Source organism: Panthera uncia, chromosome B4 (genome assembly GCF_023721935.1).
Source record: "Panthera uncia isolate 11264 chromosome B4, Puncia_PCG_1.0, whole genome shotgun sequence".
Lineage (NCBI taxonomy): Eukaryota > Metazoa > Chordata > Mammalia > Carnivora > Felidae > Panthera > Panthera uncia.
Window position 1 is genome coordinate 55445094 of NC_064809.1, and position 21177 is coordinate 55466270.

Here is a 21177-nt window from a genome sequence, read left to right on the forward strand (position 1 = left end):
CATACTTCCATTATTATATTTTTCAAAGAGAAAATATCTTTATGTCCAACAGAAAGCTTCTTTTTTTTGAAAACAGCAGATGCCCACTCAATTGTGATGCTTAGGTTCCCCAACTTAATGTTCTTATCTTTTCCCTCCTGAGAACATTTGAACTTTCTCGTATAGTTCCAGAGATTTTTATTTTATTTATTTGATCAAGATACATAGTCTAAATGGAAAAATTTATCATCAATACTTTCTATGAATGGACTGATGAAAAGCATTTGAATTTCTGATACCACCAAATATGTCTTTGATATTCACTTGAAACACAAATCGAGATGAGTTGGTCAGTCTTCTTCATTGAGAATTAGGTAATCGTACTCAAATTAAAACAACTGACGTATTGTTGACAATTCTGGGGAGAAAATAAGGAGACCCACTGAAGAGAGATGGCAAGATTTATGTCCTTTCCTATCTCTATTCTTTCCTGCGATGTGATTAGTGAGGAAATAGCCTGGACTACTTCGTGCTTCCACCCAAACTGAGTCAAAGTGCCAGAGTGTCAACAAGGGTGGTCCTTTCTTGTGCCACTGGCTTCTGAGTTTCAGGGTTTGGTATGATACTAGGTTCAGGCTTGCCAGCGGCTGTAAAGGCTATATTCTACTTAATTTCCAAGGTTACAAAAGAAATGGTATTATTTGTAATTTTAAGCACCAAAGGCATAAATATCAAATGGATAATACATGAACGATTTGAGAAAGGGAGAAGTTTCTCCACGCCACATCACATTAACACTGAACAAATTTAGCATGCCAATTCTGGCAAATGGGAGTGAGGCAGAGGTGTCCTTGACCTTTTCCAGGCCCAAAGTTACTCTATTGTTCATACCCAACATGGTTTTCTCTTCAGTACAATATTTGCTGATGGGACTTATTTCTACAGTTACTTAAAAAATGCCTTTCTGGAAAACAGAACTCGTCTATACATACATATTGCAGGTGTAATCTCAGGCAACTGATGATTTTCAAAAGTGTCTTTTGTTTTTTCTTTTTAATAACCAAGATTACCAAAAAACACATTGGCAATGTGCGTTTAAGGTGAATAGCAATTCCTTAGGAAAATGGAAACAAAACAAAACAAAATTTTATGATTAAAAACTCAGAATTTAGGGGCGCCTGGGTGGCTCAGTCGGTTGGGCATCTGACTTCAGCTCGGGTCACGATCTCGCAGTCTGTGGGTTCGAGCCCCGCGTCGGGCTCCAGCTGATGGCTCAGAGCCTGGAGCCTGTTTCAGATTCTGTGTCTCCCTCTCTCTCTGCCCCTCCCCTGTTCATGATCTGTCTCTCTCTGTCCCAAAAATAAAATAAACGTCAAAAAAAAAAAAACAAACCTCAGAATTTAGTGTAGCAACAGGGTTTAAAATCCTATATTTAGAATTTAAATTATTCTTACAACTTAAATATTTAGAATATAAATATAGTCCTTAATCATAAAAAAATGTTGGTGTTTCTGAATGAATCAATCTATGAAGATAGAATAATGTGGAAAATAATATTAAAGGAATAAACTCAGGACCCAGAGTGAGAACACCATCTTAAAACACATGAAACCAAAGTCAAGAGAAAGACGTGAAAGAGTAGTTTCAAAACTGCAAAGGGAAAAATATCATACAAGTGTGAATTTTTATAGTCCTGAGTTTAGTTCACTTTTACCTAGACTCTGTAGCTGCAATCTACTCTTCTCAAATGGCTTTGTATATTTAAAAAAAAATGCATCCCACTTCTTCAATATTATATAGAGAAATGTTTAAAGACTAAGAATAAATGTTAAAATGTGAAAATCCAAGACATCATTTTTACAGGAAGCTTAGATCTGATCTCTAGCAATGTTGGATAGAGTTTCTCAAATGCAATAAATACTGAAGCATAGCAAGATGTTAATGGGACAATTTATTAAAATATAAAAGAACCCACATATACTGGGCTTTACAATACAATATTCTACATGAATATCTAAAAGATGATCATATTTCATTAATTGTTTCCGATGATGTTTTACTTTTATCAATAAAAATATTTTAATGAGCTTGACTTCTCTATATTCTTTCTGGCCATGGTAATAATGTTCCAGGAGATATGTTGCTTAGTGGTCTATTCTCTCTTTGGAATTTGTTATGATTTTTATTTAACAGATTATAGTTGGCATTTTGGCTATTTAAATTCTGGAAAGTGAAATATTAGAGTGTTTACACAACTAACAATATACAATTTCAGTTTTGATAAAAAAAGAAAAAAGTCATAAAATCACCAGCATCTAAAATTAGTAAGCAATATAAACAATTATCTTGGAATAACTTCTCACTTAGTGCAAAAATGCCCTTGTAGTGTTTGTAACAAGTGGTGATTCATTCATTCATTCATAACAAGTAATTGAATGTTGTACTAAAAGTTTAGATATAACAATGAATAAGACAGAGCCAGCACTTGCTCTCATAGAACTTACATAAAATTAAAATAAAAGGGAAAATATACAGGATCCAAAGGAACTAAGAGAAAGGGATCTAACTAGGTTAGGCAAGTTCTCCCTGATCTGAGTTGAAAGATGTTCAGAATATTCTCAGAAACTTAACATAAGACCATGGGAGAGGGGAAGGGGGAAAAAAAAGGGAGGGAAGCAAACTATAAGAGACTCTTAAAAACTGAGAATAAACTGAGGGTTGATGATGGGTAGGAGGGAGGGGAAAGTGAGTGATGGGCATTGAAGAGAGCAGCTGTTGGGATGAGCACTGGGTGTTGTATGGAAACCAGTTTGACAATAAGTTTCATATTAAAAAAAACAAAAGAAAAAGAAAGATGTCCAGAATACTAAAGAGAGTGAACACTCACAATTGTAAGTCCAGAGTCATGAAAGAGTATGGTTTGGTCTAAGAACTAAAAGAAGACTAGTGAGAAATTAGGCTGTAAACGTAGGCAGGAGACAGATAAGGAAAGGCCAACTAATTCACATTAGGAAATGAGTTTATCTTAAAAGGCAATGGAAAGCAATTGAAAAGCATCTTCCTATCTTATCTTTGCAAAAACAAATTGAACCTGAAAATTATATTCATATTATGAAAAATGAAAGTTATGAAACTGAATTATTAAGAGCAAATATTGGCTTCAGAAGCGTAGAAATAATCTACGTTCTTTTAAAAAACAACATAAATCCTTTTCTACACTTTTGGTGTGTTTCCTCTTTAAAATAAAAATGCTATATGAGTGATGTCATTTCTTGGTGTGGCAGGAACATTAAATTGCCTAATTTAAAGCCATGCCCTCCACCCACTCCCAAATGGAAAATCAATGGTACTTACTACATCCAGCCTTATAGCTGAAGCCTGGAGGAAGAAGGAATCCTTGCTGGGCAGCTGCAGCCAGTGTCCGTTGATCAGGAGGGAACACGGGAATCATTAATGGCGGCAGTTGACCTTGAACCTGCTGAACGTGATAGAGCGAATCAAAGAGACGAAGTTTTGGTGCTCCATGGTTCCCACCCTCCTTACTTTATGACAAAAGAAAACGATTTATTCGATTCAATATACTGGCATACAAGCTTGCTCAAACACTGGTCCTGAGGTCAAGCCTTAGACAGCAAAATTAGAATACACTCTAGTTGGAAGGTGTTACCAAGTTCATTTTCTAACCTGATGAATAATTTCCCTACATGATCCCCACATGAAGCATCACTACTTCATACAATAAGGCTTTTTCTTATTGCATTAATGTAATGGTTAAAAAATTGCCCTGAGGTTGAACTAAAATCTCCTTCTATAAATCCTGTTTATGGCTAATTCTACCTTCTAAAATAAAACTAACTAAACTGGTATCATTTTACATATAAATAGCTTTTATTACTTGAATATAATTCCCATGTCCACATAAGATTGACATTTTTTGAACAAAAGAGCTGGGGAAGAAGGTTAGAGAGTTATGAAGACTTTCCCTTTTGTTTATAGAAAGGTAACTGGGGCCAAAAGAGAACCGACTTGTCCGTGGCCGTGGAAGGGGAGAGTTAGACTAGGTCTAAAATCAGTCCCTTGAATCCTGCTCTGTGTTACATACACTCTTTTGTCTTCATCTATCCTTTGACAAGCAATTGAACCACTCTTCAAACCACATGGTCTGTGTTTTGGTTGCCATCTATGGAATACACTTTAATTTGCAGATGTCATTCTCAGGATATGGGGTTCACATCAGTAAATAAATAACCCAGCATAACAGAATAACTATCTTCTTGGAATGGAGCAGAGATTTCTAGGAATACAACCTAATGTAGTCATTTATGCAGCAATATCACATTACTGATTAATACAGTGGTTATCATAACTAAAATATTTCCCCAAAATAATTATTAAGCAAAATCTCCTTGATGAACATTATTATTAGATGGTGTTTTTATTAAATATATGACCAAGAATTTAGGATCATGCTAAAAATCAAGTATCTGATGCTTTATTCTCTCTTACTACTCCTTCCACACATTAATTCAGTTATTTGGAAAATATTTAAAAATTTTTGATGTTTATTTATATTTTGGGAAATGAGAGAGAGAGAGAGAGAGAGAGAGAGAGAGAGGCAGAGCATGAGCAGGGAATGCGTCTGAATGAGAGAGAGAGACACAGAATCTGAAGCAGGCTCCAGGCTCTGAACTGTCAGCACAGAGCCCAACGCAGGGCTCGAACTCAGGAGCCAGCCATGAGATCATGACCTGAGCCGAAGTTGGATGCTTAAGTGACTGAGCCACTCAGGCACCCCTGGAAAATATTTAATTGACATTTACCATGTACAAGAAAATGAGCTTGGCAGTAGAAAAACAAGAGTAAACAAGAAAAGCAAGAGCCTATGCCCATTACATTACAGTGGAGATAATGATAGAAGACTAAGAAAACAAATATCCAAAAAAGACTGCAAATTCATTCAGTTGCGAATCCTAACAGCAACCCTGAACACTCCCTCAGATTTGTTTTCTCTTTCTCCCATTGGCACTGAACATTCCTGGGGCACTTATGATTCCCATAGTGCTCATCATTTCTCACTTTAAAAGTCCACCTACAGTTTGTCCATTATTTCATCTTTTACGGTAAACTTCTGAGCTATTCCTGAGATTTTGGCTGGTGAGTGTATGCACTGTGGGGTGGGGTTGGGGGATGTTTGAGAAAAGGGTGGGAGGGAGGGGGAAAGAGAGACAGAGACGGAGAGAAAAATAAGCACTATAAGAATGAGAGATCTGTTTTCAGCAATGACTCTAAATTGGAAGGCATTTCTTTTAGCCAAAAAGATTTTAAACCTATCACTGCCACTAGAGTGAAACTAAAAGGGAATGACAACAAACAGGAATACAAAAAGACAGTGTCTTAAGGTTAGAGCGAAAGGTTTATATCACTACAGCCAGGCTCTTTTGAGCATACTGGAGGAAAGATATACCTGATGTAAAAACCAATGGAAAACAATTGACTAAAGACTCAAAATTAAGAGACTGCATAAGTGGGCAAAATAAGAGGTAGAAATCAGAAGACAAAGGAGCATGGGGGCTAGTTCAGTGCAAGAAGAGGGCACTGACCAGAATACCAAGCAAGGAAACGAACAGACCCAGCTGCTGTATATATTTTATATTTCATTGTTTGTAAGTTATTATATTTTACACAGTACATCTCCTCCTTTCGAAGACACCACTGGTTATACGATGTACACATAAATTTAACAAGAGCATTTTAGAGGGAAGAAGAAAGGAACTCCAAATGAAACACACAGAAGGGTTATAGGAAGTATCCAAATTTCAGATAGCTTAAAATTGGGGAAACATAACTTCTAGAATTGCAGGAACAATAGATTCTTGTTTTAGTGCAGTTTTCAAACTTGAATGTATATTAGAATCACCTGGCAAGCTTTGAAAAATTCTCAATGCCTAGACTTCTTCCCACGCCAATTGAATTTGAATCAATAGGGGTGAGACCCAGCCAGCAGCATTTTTAAAGTTCCCCTGATGTTTCCAACATGCATCCACATTGGAGAAGTACAGTTGTATAGAATGCTTTCAGTCACTGTCAACTAATCTTTTTGTCTTCATGTTTCGCCTTGAGTCACAAAGCACCCTCAGGTATGTAAGTAGTTGAAAGGCACACTGCCTGACTTTTACAGGTTTTGGTGCCCACAGGATAGAACCAGACATTAAGTCAGATTGCTCATAGAATTCCTTCTAATTGAGTCTTTTATCTGTTTTTATATGTCCCTTTTGTGAGAAACTTTTAATGATTTGCTTTTTCCTAGAGAGTCACAACCAAACCCTTCAGCATGGTATTCAAGATTCTTCACAAGTTGTCCTCGGTCTATCTTTCCAGAGATGTTGCCCTGCTTCAGATCCTGTACTTTTGCCTCAAAGGACCACGAAGAGTTCCTTGCATACTCGGTGTTTTTCCATGCCTGAGTGTGCTCTAAAGTATTTTCTCCTCTGTTTTGAGTGATTTCTCTTTTCCTTTTTTTCTTGGCAAAATTCTACTTATTTTTCAAAAGCTTTTTAGACCCACATAACGTGTCTGCCTGTGAAACACTTCTTTCTTGTGGTGCCAATTTTCAGGGAGAAAGAACTGTTACTTCTTTTAACCTCATAAAGCTAATACAATACTTACTGTATTGAATAATAGTTACTTGTATAACTTGAGCCTCCCTTTTGACCTATGAGCTTATTTAGGAAAGAAGTTGTAACTTACTTATTATTGTACCTCTAGAGAGCTTAGCACAGCAGCTGAAACTACTACATTTGATAATTCATGAATAAAAAAACAAGAACAAATTATATAGTCCCATCTTTTTAAAAGAAATTGTATCAGGTATTTGTTTATTTTTTGAGAGAGAAAGAAAGAGAGAGAGACGAGAGAGAGAGAGAGAGAGAGAGAGAGAGAGAGAGAGAGAGAGCTGGGGAGGGACAGAGAAAGAGGGAGAGAGAGATCCCAAGCAGGCTCTGTGCTATCAGAGCAGAGCCCAATGCAGGGCTTGAACTCACAAACCAGGAGATCATGACCTGAGCCGAAACCAAGAGTCAGATGCTTAACCAATTGAGCCACCCAGGTACCCCTATATTCCCATCTTTTAAACTACATCTATTTAAAAATATTTTTTAAGAAATTATTTATTTATTTTGAGATAGCATGAACTGGGGAGTAGGGAGCAGAGAGAGACGGAGAGAGAAAGTCTGAAGCAGCATCTGCACTGTCAACACAGAGCCCCATGCGGCTTGAACTCGTGAACCATGAGATCATGACCTGAGCGGAGATCAAGAGTCAGACACTTAACTGACTGCACCAGGCACCCTAAAATTTGAGTATTTGAAAGAATACATTGTAACATATTCCTGTGCTTTTAAATACCTATGTAGTCTAAGCCTTTTATCTTAGTATAATTATGGAAATGCATTTTTATTTAGTGTTATGATTTGTTTTAGAACCTAAATTTTCCAAGATCTGCATATATAGAATAACAGAGTTTTAGGGTTGACAAAGATCCTAGAGATTGGCACAACACAATCATTCTGCTGAATGGGAAGAAAATACTGCCTTGGCCATATAAATTGTCCAAGTTCCCACCTCAAAGTAAGAGCAAAGTTAATACTGGAACTATATGTCTTAACTCTTAATCTAGTACTCGTTTCCTGCACAATAAGAGAAGTTGGAGGGGAAGTTGAAACTACAAGGGAAAGAAAGGAACAATAGTGGTGAATAAGACGAAGTTCATTGTCCCAATGATGGGTTTTCTTTAGATTATCATACAACAGATTATAGAGCATTGTACTAAAACTCAGAATAAACACTAAATAAATATCAAAATGTGTGGCTAAAAACATAAGAGACTGTTAAAAACTGAGAACAAACTGAGGGTTGATGGGGGGTGGGAGGGAGGGGAGGGTGTGTGATGGGTATTGAGGAGGGCACCTTTTGGGATGAGCACTGGGTGTTGTATGGAAACCAATTTGACAATAAATTTCATATATTAAAAAAAAAAGTGTGGCTAATCCACATATGCAACTACAAAGGCATCTCAAAATACAGTTGATCACTATTTGTAGAATCTGTATGTGCAAATCTGCCAGTCGGAAATTTACTCCTTACCCCCTCCCCAAATTTACTGGTACCAGTGCTTTTGCAGTCACTCACAGACATGCGCATACTAGTAAGACATTTTGTTGGTGATTTCACCATTTCAAATGCACATAAAATCAATAATAAATATTAATAAGGTGTCTTTAAAATGAAACACACATAAAACAAAGTTATATGTTGATCAGGTGATAAAAACGGTGTGACAAAAGGCATTTAGGAACCTACATCTGTATTTTTCCCAGGAGCAACTGTTTGGTACCTGCTAATTCAGTGTTCATGGCAACTTTATAAAACTCAACTAGTGAAAATAATGAGCATCAATTGTAGTACTGCTGTATCTTAACTAATTTTCAGTTCACTTCTGCTGAAATTTAGTCACCCTTTGGGAGTAACAGACAGATCACACCAAAATAGCATAATGATGTCTGGATAAATTCTAAAACTAGTTTCTTATATGGTTAGTAATTCACACTTACATACTTGAAGTTTTGAGTACTTCCAAATCCTATTCACTATTAACTTCATTTATTTTCTTTCAATTAATGCGTGAAATTCCTTTTAAGCTTCTAATTAAGGTTTAAAATGTGTGACATTAATAATTAAGTTTCAATAAAATTCTTTTGTCACAAAATTTTAGTCCTTTTAATAGGTGGCATGTTACTCCTTAGTTAGAATAACCCACAATAAATTTAAGAGGCTACTTCCTTTAAGATGGTGTATTATGTTTCAACATCATTTATCACTCTACCACATAGTGTAAACTTGCCCTCTAAAATCTTAAGAATCCAACACAAGCCAGTCACATTAGGATACTTGTAAAAAAAACAAGTTAGTACGTATCAATTATCCATAGTTAAATATTTTATATTTTATGTAAATGTTCTATTGCAAAACCCTTTAGTGACTCCCTGAAACTAATACATCAAGTAGGTACTTAAGATTATTCCTTTAGCTTTCAGTCACATGCCTCTGTTTATTAGTTTATTCACTCAATCAATAATTTCACTAAGCAGAACGTGCACTTTTTTGTAACGAGGGATACTAAGATGAGTTCACACATAACACCTACCTTCTAGGAGCTCTGAGTCTGGTCAGGCAAATAGGTATATAGGTAACTATAATCCACTGCCATTAATTCAGTAACAGAAACCTGTGTAGGAGACTATGGAAGCAGATGAGAGACTCCTAATGTAGCCAGGAGAAAACAAGGCAAGCCTCATGGGGATAGGTATACCAGGTACAGGGGCTGAACAGGCAGGTAGGAATCAGCTAGGCAAAAAGACGGGAGGGTGGGAAAAGAATTCTAAGCAAAGGAGCAGACATGAGGAAAGAAACAGGGATAAGGAAAAGCATCATGTGAAGGGGACACCATCTGGGCAGTCTGGGATAACGAAAAAGTAAGAGGAAACCAGTGGTGAGAAGGTCTGTCTAAATGAGTCTGTGTGTCAGGGTAAGAAGCATGAAATTCCCCATGAGGCTGTGGGGAACAACCAAGGGATTTTGAGTAGGTTAGGTAGAATACTCTGATGGGCATATGGAGAAGAGATTTAAAAGACCAAGCATAGAGACCAGACAGGAAGCTAATTGAGTCAACCTGGCAATAGATTATGAGGGCTTGATTAGTTATAGGAGGGTTAGAAATGAGGAGAAAAAGCCAAGAAATATTCAGAAAAAAGGGGGGTATTAATGATGGGGGGGATGCTATATACATGTGGGTATATGAGAATATATATACATTCTGTGAGTCTTCCCTTTCCTGTGATTTTTCTCAGAGTTCCTGTCACAGTGGTTGAGGAGCAGAGAAGGTGAATTCCAGCATTCAGGTTGGGGAAGAGAAGGAGATTGTGGGAAATTCAGCAAGGACATTAAGAGGAAACCAAAGTTGCTTTTGAATGACAATGGGCCCTGGGCTCTACCCCAGGAGAGAGGCCTGGAAGGGCTTACTAGACTGGAAAAATACAGAAATCAAATAACTAGAGGGACTCCACATCAGTATCAAGGAGCAATTTGTGTGAGAGCTCAAACAAGAGGAAGTTAGGTTACGATGGTACATTTGCTTAAACTACATACACAGATGTTATAATGAAAGGCAGCTGTATGATTTAAGTTATCACAAGTACAAATAAAATGTAAAATCTAAAACTTTCAAATGTTCCTCAGGAGTTCAGTCAGATGAGTACTGTTGTGTTCAAGCACACATCATCTTTAGGGATCAGTTCACCTACAGATGAAATTCAGCCATCTTCAGGGGAGAACACAGCAGCTGTTTAGAAGCACACAGTGATAGTACACAGTAGTTCTTGAGAAAATGAAGAATATAATATCCAAATGAGATTACAAGAGGGGTTTAGGTAGGCAGGATATAATTACCCAAACTGGAGTAACCAGGATCACAAAGCTGACTTTCTACCATTAGCAAGAAGAGGCATGGGATCTTCAATGACCACTAACAGTTTGTGATTTTTCTTTTCATATAAGAGAAAGTAGATTTGTCAGTTTATCCTATCCAATGCAATGGTTTTTAGGAAAGAAAAAACTACACTAAAATTAAGAGTAAAGGAGTCAATTTTATCTTCCAATTAATCTACTAGGAAAACTAAAGAAAATCTCACTGAGAGCTACAGAGACATAAAAACACTGCTAAAATTGCTACGCCTGCCTCTCACTTCCCAATAGCCACACTGGAGTTGTATCACCTCTAATTTCATGTGATTTAAGACAAAGACAAAGTAGCCATATTCTTTTAGAACAAAAATGAACAGCCATGTGGATTTTTTTACATAGTACTCTTCTTCGGCAAAAAGCCACAGAACTTTTTTTAAAAATCGTTTCCAAGGATGAAAGTGACTTTGCCAAGCAAAGTGGCTTCAAAACAGGCCTCAAAAATACTAATAGAAAGACAGATGGTTCTACTAAGAGCTTGGCTGCCAAAATTAAAAAAAAAAAAAGTAGGAAAAAAACCCAGAGTGATGCTATTGAAGCTGACTGCAAAGTTATCTGATGACTACAAATACTTTTGTCCCATCGCAAGTGCTAACTCTGCCTCCAGGGCTGATATAGCCAAACTACTAACTTCCCCACATCCAGTCCCCCTGGATTCCCACCCCTCCTAAATAAAACCTGTCAGTGCCAAGCCCCACAAAACAGCACAAGCATGCACTTGATTCTGACTGACTGCTCTGCAGAAGCAAAATATTGCATTGAAGAACTCCTATTTAGGAACAGACCCACAAGGAAAATTGCTTTTCTTTTCAAAACTGCCTGTCACATTTTCTTTTTCTAATTCCCCCTTTCCTCCTCCTCTCTGTCACCAAAGGGCCCCTGGGCCCTATGAGTTTAGATGATACAAACTCAATTTGTATAAAGAAGGCAAGAGGCAGCACCACAGAGAGGTAGAGATAGTTTACAAGGATAGAGAAATAATCCAGTCAAGACACGGTGCAATTTTCTTTCCAAACTACTACTACAATAATACCTCCACTTTATTTCCTTCAGGGCAACTGTCATTTCTTTTTAACCAGATTGCTACTAGATATAATAGAAACTGAAATATTATATGGTCACTGACTCTTCCTTTCAATGGCTCATTTCACTATTGCATTTTTACTTTTGCATGATGTTCTCATTGTTGGCATTGTTACTAGCATACAACCACTTTCAAATGATGTAGAATTAAGACCTCTGTCACTTTAAAGCAATAAAATTTCATTTTTACTACTGCGCAGGTTTCAACTAAGTAGTTTTCTTGTCTAATAGCACCTTTTATTTATTTTCAACACTTAGGCATTACATTCTTATAAAGCACCATTTTAATATACATTAAACTCATATCAACCAAAATGATGGCATTTCTTATAAATATGAAACATGCTTAAACAAAGTATCTTTGCTGACTTAAGGAAAAATCTCTATTTTAAAGGTTGATAATCATAGAAACTTGAGGGTGGCAAAATATGGTGTTAAATAAGAAAGCAATTGTGAAGGAGTATGGGAAAAACAGCCATTCAATTTGCCAAGGACAATTTTGCACTGAATGAAAGAATTAAAAAGGCAATGATTAAAATATCTCAAATGATGCATTACTCAGGATTAGGTTATCACCTATTTCTTAAAGGCAATATTTTATGTAGCTCGATAGCTGTTACTTGATAAAAGCAAAGTCTTTCTTTATAATGCAATGCTATTTGTTCCCTCCAATGCGTGTGACTATTTATATTACTTATCATGGTTCCTGACAACAAAACAGCCTAGTTCATATGAGTATGCATGTTCTCTGTTAGCATGAACAGAATCAGGCTTTGCCAATACTAATACAATCTTATTTTATATCATGCATTACTCTGTCAATTGTCATTTACATGCAAATGAAAGACAACATAAAATATAAAGGCCAACATGTAATATAATATATTTTTCAATTATATTTCTCAGGACACCATCATTAGAAAATTTAATAAAATTCACTATTTATTGATTTCTGATTTATGATGTTTTGCTCAATGGCCTACAATAGATTATTAGTGATTTTTTTCTCATGCAACATAAATCTTAGTTCAACATAAGTTGTTTAAAATATTATCTCAAAATATTATCACTCAAAATATTATCACTTTGTGGGGAGGGTTAAATTGGAAATGACTGCTAACGCATACAGGGTTTCTTTTTGGAGTCATGATAATGTTCCGGAATTAGACAGTGAGGACGGTTACAAAACACCATGACTATACTAAAACAACTGAATTGTATGCTTTAAAGAAAGGGTCCATTCCATTCCATTTCACTATTGCATGTGAACTGTACCTCAATTAAAAAAATAAATAAATAAACAAATTTAAAAGACCACATCAAAAAATATACAATGTCACTACTATCTGAAGCAGGATTAAATGTGCTTTGAAATAATCATATCTTGTGTCAGAATCACGTATGATTATTTTTTATTTTTATATTATTATTTTGTATTTTTATAAAGTCCTTTGAAATAAATTAGTCCAATTATACTTTATCCTGCCTCTTGGAGATCAGCAGGTCAGGTGTTGTTATTTCAATTTTATTAATAAGGAAATTGGAAATAGGGCACCTGGGTGGCTTAGTCAGTTAAGCAGCCGACTTCAGCTAAGGTCATGATCTCATAGTTCATGAGTTCGAGTCCGGCATGGGGCTCTGGGCTGACAGCTCAGAACCTGTAGGTGTCTCCCTCTCCCTCTGCCCCTCCCCTGCTTGCATTCTGTCTCTCTCTCTCAAAAATAAATATACGTTAAAGAAAAATTAAAAAGAAAATAAGGAAATTGGAAAGGCAAACAAATAATTTGGAGATTTACCCATGATCATATACTTAACCAAACAATAAGCCTAGAACTTATTTTTGAGTCTACTTAACTATAAAACAAAAACGTAATAATCTTCTGAAATAAAAATACTGATTTATTTAAAAAGAGTATAGAAACATTGTCAAAATTCCCATATTATGTGCTCAGCATAAAAATGGATCACATTTAAATTATCTTGCAAGGATAAAATTCTATTATGTTTTAAGACATTTTTACCACAAGGATGGCATTTTGACTTTGATTTTCATGTTTATTTTACATTTTATTTTGTGTTATGTTTTCTGTCCACAGTGTTTTTAAAATTTTCAATGTGTATACATACTACTTTAATGATCTGAAAATTAATCAGAAAAAAACAGAGATGTAATAGAATATTACAGAGCCTGGCATATCACAGAAGAATATTTAATACAGGAATTGCTATCCTAAAGATCTTAAAGATCTTAAATTATGACTCTTTGTAGCCTATTTTGGTAGAAAATAGGAAAAAAATCTTTAATATGTGACTGAAGAATCTACTAAAATGTAGGGGCACCTGGGTGGCTCAGTGGGTTGAACATCCAACTCTTGATTTCGGCTCAGGTCATGATCTCATGGTTCCCAGGTTTGCTCCCTGCATCAAGCTCTGCATTGACAGCATGGAGCCTGCTTGGGATTCTCTCTCTCTCCCTCTCTCTCTGCACCTCTCTCTCTCTAAAATAAATAAATACACATTAAAAAATAATTTTTTCACTCTGATTTTCATAAAAAGCATATATAATATTAACATTTATTTCAAAGTTTCCTGAAATCATTACCAATTATTTGACCTTTATTAGTTTACTTCTTGCTGAAATATCCTATACCACTAGTATTTATTCTATGCAATGAGCATTGGATTATGAACGCTTTTAACATTTTCTATTTCTTGCTTGTATTAATTTACACTTCACTCATTATATTTATGATTATTTCTGGACAAGAGATCTTTTATTCTTTGACTTGTTTTCAAGTTAGAGACCAGGAGGTGAAGCTGAAAACTTCATCTTATTTCTACTCAAGAACTACTTTTTCCTCAAAACCTAACTTAAGTGTCACTGCCTTTGTAAAGACTACCCAAACTCCCAAGCAAAATATATTCATTCATGGGTTGAGTGCCCACTTGTGCTAGGTATTACTATCGGTTCTAGGAATATTATAATGAGTAAGACAGACAAACACTACAGAAAAATTAAAGAAAGAGGAAAAGAAATGTCGGGATGGAGGCTGCAAGTTTAAATATGGCATCAATGATATGGTGCCATAAAGATCTGGAAGAAAGGATACAATAAACCTCTCAGTAACCTGGGGGAAAGTGTTCCAGGCAAATGGAAGAGGAGATGTTAGAAGCCTGAGGTAGAAGTGTGCAGGCTGTGTAAAACAAACTGTTTCATTCTTCTCTCTGTACTCCATATAGGGATTCCACTAGATTGAAATTACTTGTGTCTGTCTCCATGAGCAAACTGCCTTAAGGGCAGGACATAGCAAATTCATATTGGTATCCACAGGATCCAAATTACTGCCCAGCATATAGTACCTGCTCAATTTATGTCAATTGCACTAATTATTTTAAAAGACAATTACAGGGGCGCCTGTGTGGCTCAATTGGTTGAGTGCTGGACTCTTGATTTAGGCTCAGGACATGATCCCAGGGTGGTGGAATACAGCCCTGAGTCAGGCTCCACCCTGGTTGTGGAGCCTGCCTAAGATTCTCTCTCTCCCTCCTTCCACCCTTCTCCCCAGCTTTCCCTCTCCCTCTCTCTCTCTCTCTCTGAAAAAGAAAAAAAAAAAGACAATTACTATTAGATAAGGCTACTCATGTCTTAGTCTCAGTGTCTTGTAAGAGGAACGGTTTAGTAAAACATTTCCTTTTATACAATGGATTTTAGGCTTTATTTCATTTTCATTCAGGATTTAACATTCTTCCCCAAAGTAATGTCCCAAAACATGGCATATAACTGTTGCCACTTTTTACCCCAATTCATGACCTTCCTCAGAGCTTAGTTTTAGTATCGATTATGCTAAGTTAGGTTTTGTGCACTTCATTGTTCCTTGGGAGAAGAGAGAAAGAAGTCTGATGTGTCGGTAGTGAAATACCATAAGAACTACAGTTAGATGTTATTTATGATAAAACTGTAATTTTTTATTACTCATATGGAATGAATACATATTTTACAAGACTAGGAAGTCAGTTCAAATGAATACATTGTGTGTCACTGAACACAGTTGAATTGTTTGCTCTTATCCACATATCAATACATAAAGTAATGTGACTAAAAGGTAATGGAAACACATGAAGAATAGAGTTTAATTTGTAGGCATGAACTCGTATATGCTAAAAAAGAGTTTTTTAAATTTTTGACTAAAAATTCAAGTACATAGATGTATCCTTAAACTACGTATTAATTTTATTTTGTTTAAGAAAATAACTGTGATTATACTGTTTACGTTTCTTTTATTCAGACTTTTCCCAGTGTGTAATTTCAATATTTTAGCAAGCAGGTGCTAGATTGATGTGAAGGGCTAGTGTATGGGGATTTGTTTATTTGTAGCATGCAAAGTGTATACTGAAGCAGCAATGAAAAATGTTGTATCTGTGGGAAGAAGCCCTTAACATCAAGTATTCCTGCAAGCAAAACCAAAAATAACACTTCAAACATCGCCCCCAAATGCAACCATATTAGCGGCAGGTTAATGTGTAGTTCTATTGCTTAGAATGTGAAAAATCCATGCTCTTTGAATAACAATGGATACTGCCTCATAATCTCAGTTGGAACTTGGTACTCAGATGCTTCTCACTTGACTATAGTTGAAGACATTCTAGCAGTAAGCCACTCACTAGAACATTTGTCACTGAAAATAAAACGTGTGAAATTCCCAGAAAGGGCATGTTAGATGTTTCTTAAGCTGAAAATGTGAAATATTTTTGTAATTGGACAACCCATTGAACACAGTGTCATTTATATAATCAAAAGTTTTTAAATCTGGTGGAGAAGGAATATTATAAATTATTCCACTGTCGGTACATTCAGTAGGGAACTGTACACTACCTGCAACAATCTATGTCAGGATAGCTAATTTCCCTACTTTGCTAAATTTACTTGATCCTGTACAGCAAAAAGCACTATAACTTGCCCACATATAATGACAATAGTTAAATAAAGGTGAATTATGCAATACCATTGATATTTTGCTAAATCTATAAACTGCTTTTACTATTAGAAATGTTCTGTATGTCATCAAAATTGTGACAATTCTAGCTTTATATGGGTGTTTTGTTAGATGAAAAGAGAACGTGGACTGAATGCATGATTTTTTTCCATCTGCCTGCCCTTTACCAAAAGTATTTGATAGATGATTGTTAATGTTAACATCTATTCTGTTTCCCTAAACTTCTCTCATGATCCTTTTTTTCCATGTTGACTTTTGCACAATTCTACTTTCACTCATCCAAACTCACCAAAACCCAATGAAATAGATCCTTCCATCACCTCCATTTTACAAGGGAAGAAACTGAGGCATGCCTCAAATAAGACAGACTGTAAGTGAAAGAGCTAGAATTCAGGTTTTTCACCATCACACTTTACAGCCACTCAAATAAAGGATATACTTATAAATAAATCTTACCATAACAAAATACATTATAACTTACATGAAAAATTTTTAAATCACAAATACTTTGAATCACATGACTTGAAAACAGTTATTTGAACACATGATTTTAAAAGTATAATGGAAACAGTATTAAATATCAAATATCTTAGAAAACTCTGCTGCTATAATACACATAGATCCTGGTTACATAATAATCAACATATTTTTTTGATTGAGCCTCCAGGGAAGTTGAAAAAGAAAATGAGGACTAGTAAGTTGAGAGTAGGTGGGTAGAATGAGGGTTGCACTGGTGGCAAATGTAGGTAATAGCAACTAGAACCCAGGATGAAACCTTGGGTCCCTAAAAAGCTAACCTTCAGATTCCTGTACTAACACAGGAAAAAGGAGGGATATACCATTACTGAAAGATAAGTTTAAAAGAAATATTGCAATTAAAGCAGGCATACTGGAATGTTTCTACAATACCTCTGGTAGAAAACCACTGATGAGAATAATGATGGTGATGATGATTCTTCGACAAATATTTATTGAGGGCCTACAATGTACAAGACATTTTCCCAGGTACTTAAAATACTATAGTAAAAAACCCCAACAGACTAAAATCCCTGATCTCATTGACTTTACATTCTACTACCATAAAAACCTAGTCATAATACTTGTACTTCCATTATTCAACTACAGGCTTTACCTAACTTGGGTCTGCAATTGAAATCAAAACTTCCTATATGGTCAGTGAAGCCCCAAACTACAAAATTAAAAATAAGTGGTCTCTGGTTTATATTGCCTCCTGGAACCTAGCAGAACAACCCAGTACAGTAGACCAGTATCACCAATTTAGATACGATGATTTCCCACAGATTAAGTTCAGCCAAACATAAAGTCACTAAAAAAAATTTAACAAATACATAAAGAAGAATCTAGCATGTATAAGAGCAGAATCAAGAAGCAACATATTTAGACATCCAAAAGCAGTCAAGTATCAGATGAAGAATAAAAACAATGCTTAAAATGTTTACTTAAGTAAAAGGTGGAAAAATAGAATGAAATAAAGAAAAATTATCACAGATGTTCAGGAAAACTTAAAAAATAATAGAACTTTGAAACTTTAAGAAATGAAAAATAGAATAATTGAAATTCAAAACTCATTGGATTGATAAACAGTAATTAGATATAGGTGATGAGAGAAGTCATTAAATTGAAAATAAATCTAAAGAAATTTGCCAGATTTTAGTTGACAGAAATAAGGAGATGGAAAGTTTACAAGGGTAGTTAAGTGTTAAGGTGCTAGAATGAGATGGTCCAACAAATCCCAGCAAAAATTTTAGAAGACAATAGAAAAAAATAAAGATAAGCACTATTCTAAAACTAATGGTTGAGAGTTGTTCTGAATTTGAAAGATATAGACCCTTAGATGCAAGAGGCCAACTATATATGAACAGAATGACTGAGAAGAAAATATCACTTAATACGCTTTTAAAAAACTTCAGAAAAACAAAGGCACAGAGAAAAATCTTAAAAGCAGCCAGACACAGGGTATCAATCTAAGAATGATAATTCATTTGACAACAAACTTCTAAGCAATAGTACTAGAAGCCAATAGAGAGATAAAAGAAAATAACAGTCAACTTCAAAGTATATCCCAGTAAACAATTTGAAAAATAAATGCAAAATAAAGCCTGTTTTTTTTTTTTCAGGAAAAGTCTACCACAAATTCCTTCACTAAAAGAATTTCTAAAGCATGTCTTCAGAAAAAAGGAAAGGTACCTAAAAAGAATGAGTGAAGAAAGTGGTGAACATATGAGCAAATAAAAATAATTTGTTCAATGAAAATAATGACCAATGCTTGAATTAAAAAAGAATCAGAGCTAATTCCAACAACAACGACATGTAAAATAAGAGGAATATTCATATTTATGGAGTTTTAATATTATTTTATAATCCAAGAAAAGGAATACAATATTTGTCAATTTCAGACTCTCTTACCTTAGGTAGACATGTTAAATTTTCAAAGGCAATCCATAAAAAATAGAAATAGAGTAGATAATGATTAAACCAATAAAAAGAAAATATGACACAAAAGAAAACCAAACATTAATACCTAAAAAATAAAAAAGGAAAAAACATATACAAAATATGGTGCGAACAGAAAGCATAAATAAAATGAGAGACTTAAGTTTGATCATAAGAAATGTTAAATGGATTAAGCTTATAAATTAAAAAACAGAGATCAACAGATTACATTTTTTAGAAAATCCAGCTATATCTACTTTATAAGAGATATAATTAAATTATAATGCTAAAGAGTATTGAAAAGGATGAAAAAAGGTGTATCAGGCAAAATCAATCAAACAAATGAATAAACAAAGAAGTTTAAATTATACCTATTTTAATATAAGACAAAATAAACTTTAATACTAAAAGGATTATTGTGGATACAAAGCTTCCAGAAATAGCCATACAAGTTTCATTTCATCACGAAGATACAATAATTCTAAAGTTATATACATATATACTCACCATATTAATTGGAAGATCTAGCCACAGCAATCAGACAAGAAAAGGAAAAGGCCTCTAAATTGGTATGAAATAAGTAAAAGTTTCACTATTTGCAGATGACATGATACTATATACAGAAAACCTTAAAGATTCCACCAAGAAACTACTAGAACTAATGCATGAATTCAGTAAAGCCGCTGGATACAAAGTTAATATGTAGAAATCTGTTGCATTTGTATACACTAATAATGAAGTGGCAAAAAAAAAAGACCACAAGAAATTAAGTAAAAAATCCCATTTACAATTACACCAAAAATAATAAAATACCTAAGAATAAATTTAACTAAGGGGATGAAAAATGTGTACTCTGAAAGCTATAAAACACTGATGAAAGAAATTGAAGATAGCAAGGAATGGAAAGCTATTCCATACTTATGGATTGGAAAAAACAAATATTGTTAAAATGTCCATACTATCCAAAATAATCCACAGAATTTTACAATCCCTATAAAATACCAACAGTATTTTTCACAGAACTTGAACAAAGAATCCTAAAATTTTTATGGAACCTCACAAGACTTCAAATAGCCAAAGCAATCTTGAAAAAGAAGAACAAACATAGAGGTATCACAATCCCAGATTTCAAGATATATTACAAAGCTGTAGTAATCTAAACAGTATGGTTTTGTTACAAAAATAGACACATAGATCAATGAGACAGAATAGAGAGACCAAAAATAAACCCATGCTTTTATGGTCAATTGATCTACAACAAAGGAAGGAAGAATATACACTGGGGGGAGGGGGAGGACAGTCTCTCCACCAATGGTGCAGGGAAAACTGGATAGCTACATGCAAAAGAATGAAACTGGACCACCTTCTTATACCACACACAAAAGTTAACTCAGAACGGATTAAAGACTTAAATGTGAGACCTGAAACCATAAAATCTCTAGCAGAAAACACAGTCAGTCATTTCTTTGACATTGGCTGCAGAAACATTTTTCTAGAGATGTCTCCTCTGGCAAGGGAAACAAAAGCAAAATTAAATTATTGGGACTGCACCAAAATAAAAGACGTTTTGCATAGTGAAATAAACCATCATCAAAATGAAAAGCAATCTACTAAACAGGAGAACATATTTGCAAATGATATATCCAATAAGGGGTATATTTCCAAAATATATAGAGTTTATACAACTCAATACAAAAAATAATCCAATTAAAAATGGGCAGAGGACCTGAAGAGACATTTTTCCAAAAAGACATACAGATGGCCAGCAGACACATGAAAAGATGCTCAACATCACTAATCATCAGGGAAATGCAAATCAACACCACAATGAGATATCACTTTATACCTGTCAGAATGGCTAAAATAAAAAAGAGAAGAAATAACAAGTGTTGGCAAGGATGTGGAGGAAAAGAAACTCTCATGCACTTTTGGTAGAAATGCAAGTTGATGCAGCCATTGTGAAAAAAGAGAATGGAGATTCCTCAAAATATTTAAAATAGAATTTCCATATAATCGAGTAATTTCATTGTTGGGTATTTACCCAAAGAAAATGAAAACACTAATTCAAAAAGATGTATGGACCCCTATATTA

At 34.9% G+C, this 21177-nt stretch overlaps 1 protein-coding gene across 13 annotated transcripts in view; it reads right to left on the reverse strand.

Moving 5' to 3' along the window:
• Nucleotides 1-21177, reverse strand: part of SOX5 (SRY-box transcription factor 5) — a 1013639-nt gene that overhangs the window by 129807 nt on the left and 862655 nt on the right. For 10 of the 13 annotated variants that reach the window (XM_049627167.1, XM_049627170.1, XM_049627165.1 and 7 more), the window contains one exon: nucleotides 3334-3457. In XM_049627167.1, the coding sequence (XP_049483124.1) occupies nucleotides 3334-3457 (124 nt within the window). The remainder of the gene's footprint in view (nucleotides 1-3333; nucleotides 3458-21177) is intronic. The other 3 variants (XM_049627173.1, XM_049627164.1, XM_049627174.1) reach the window with 1 other exon arrangement.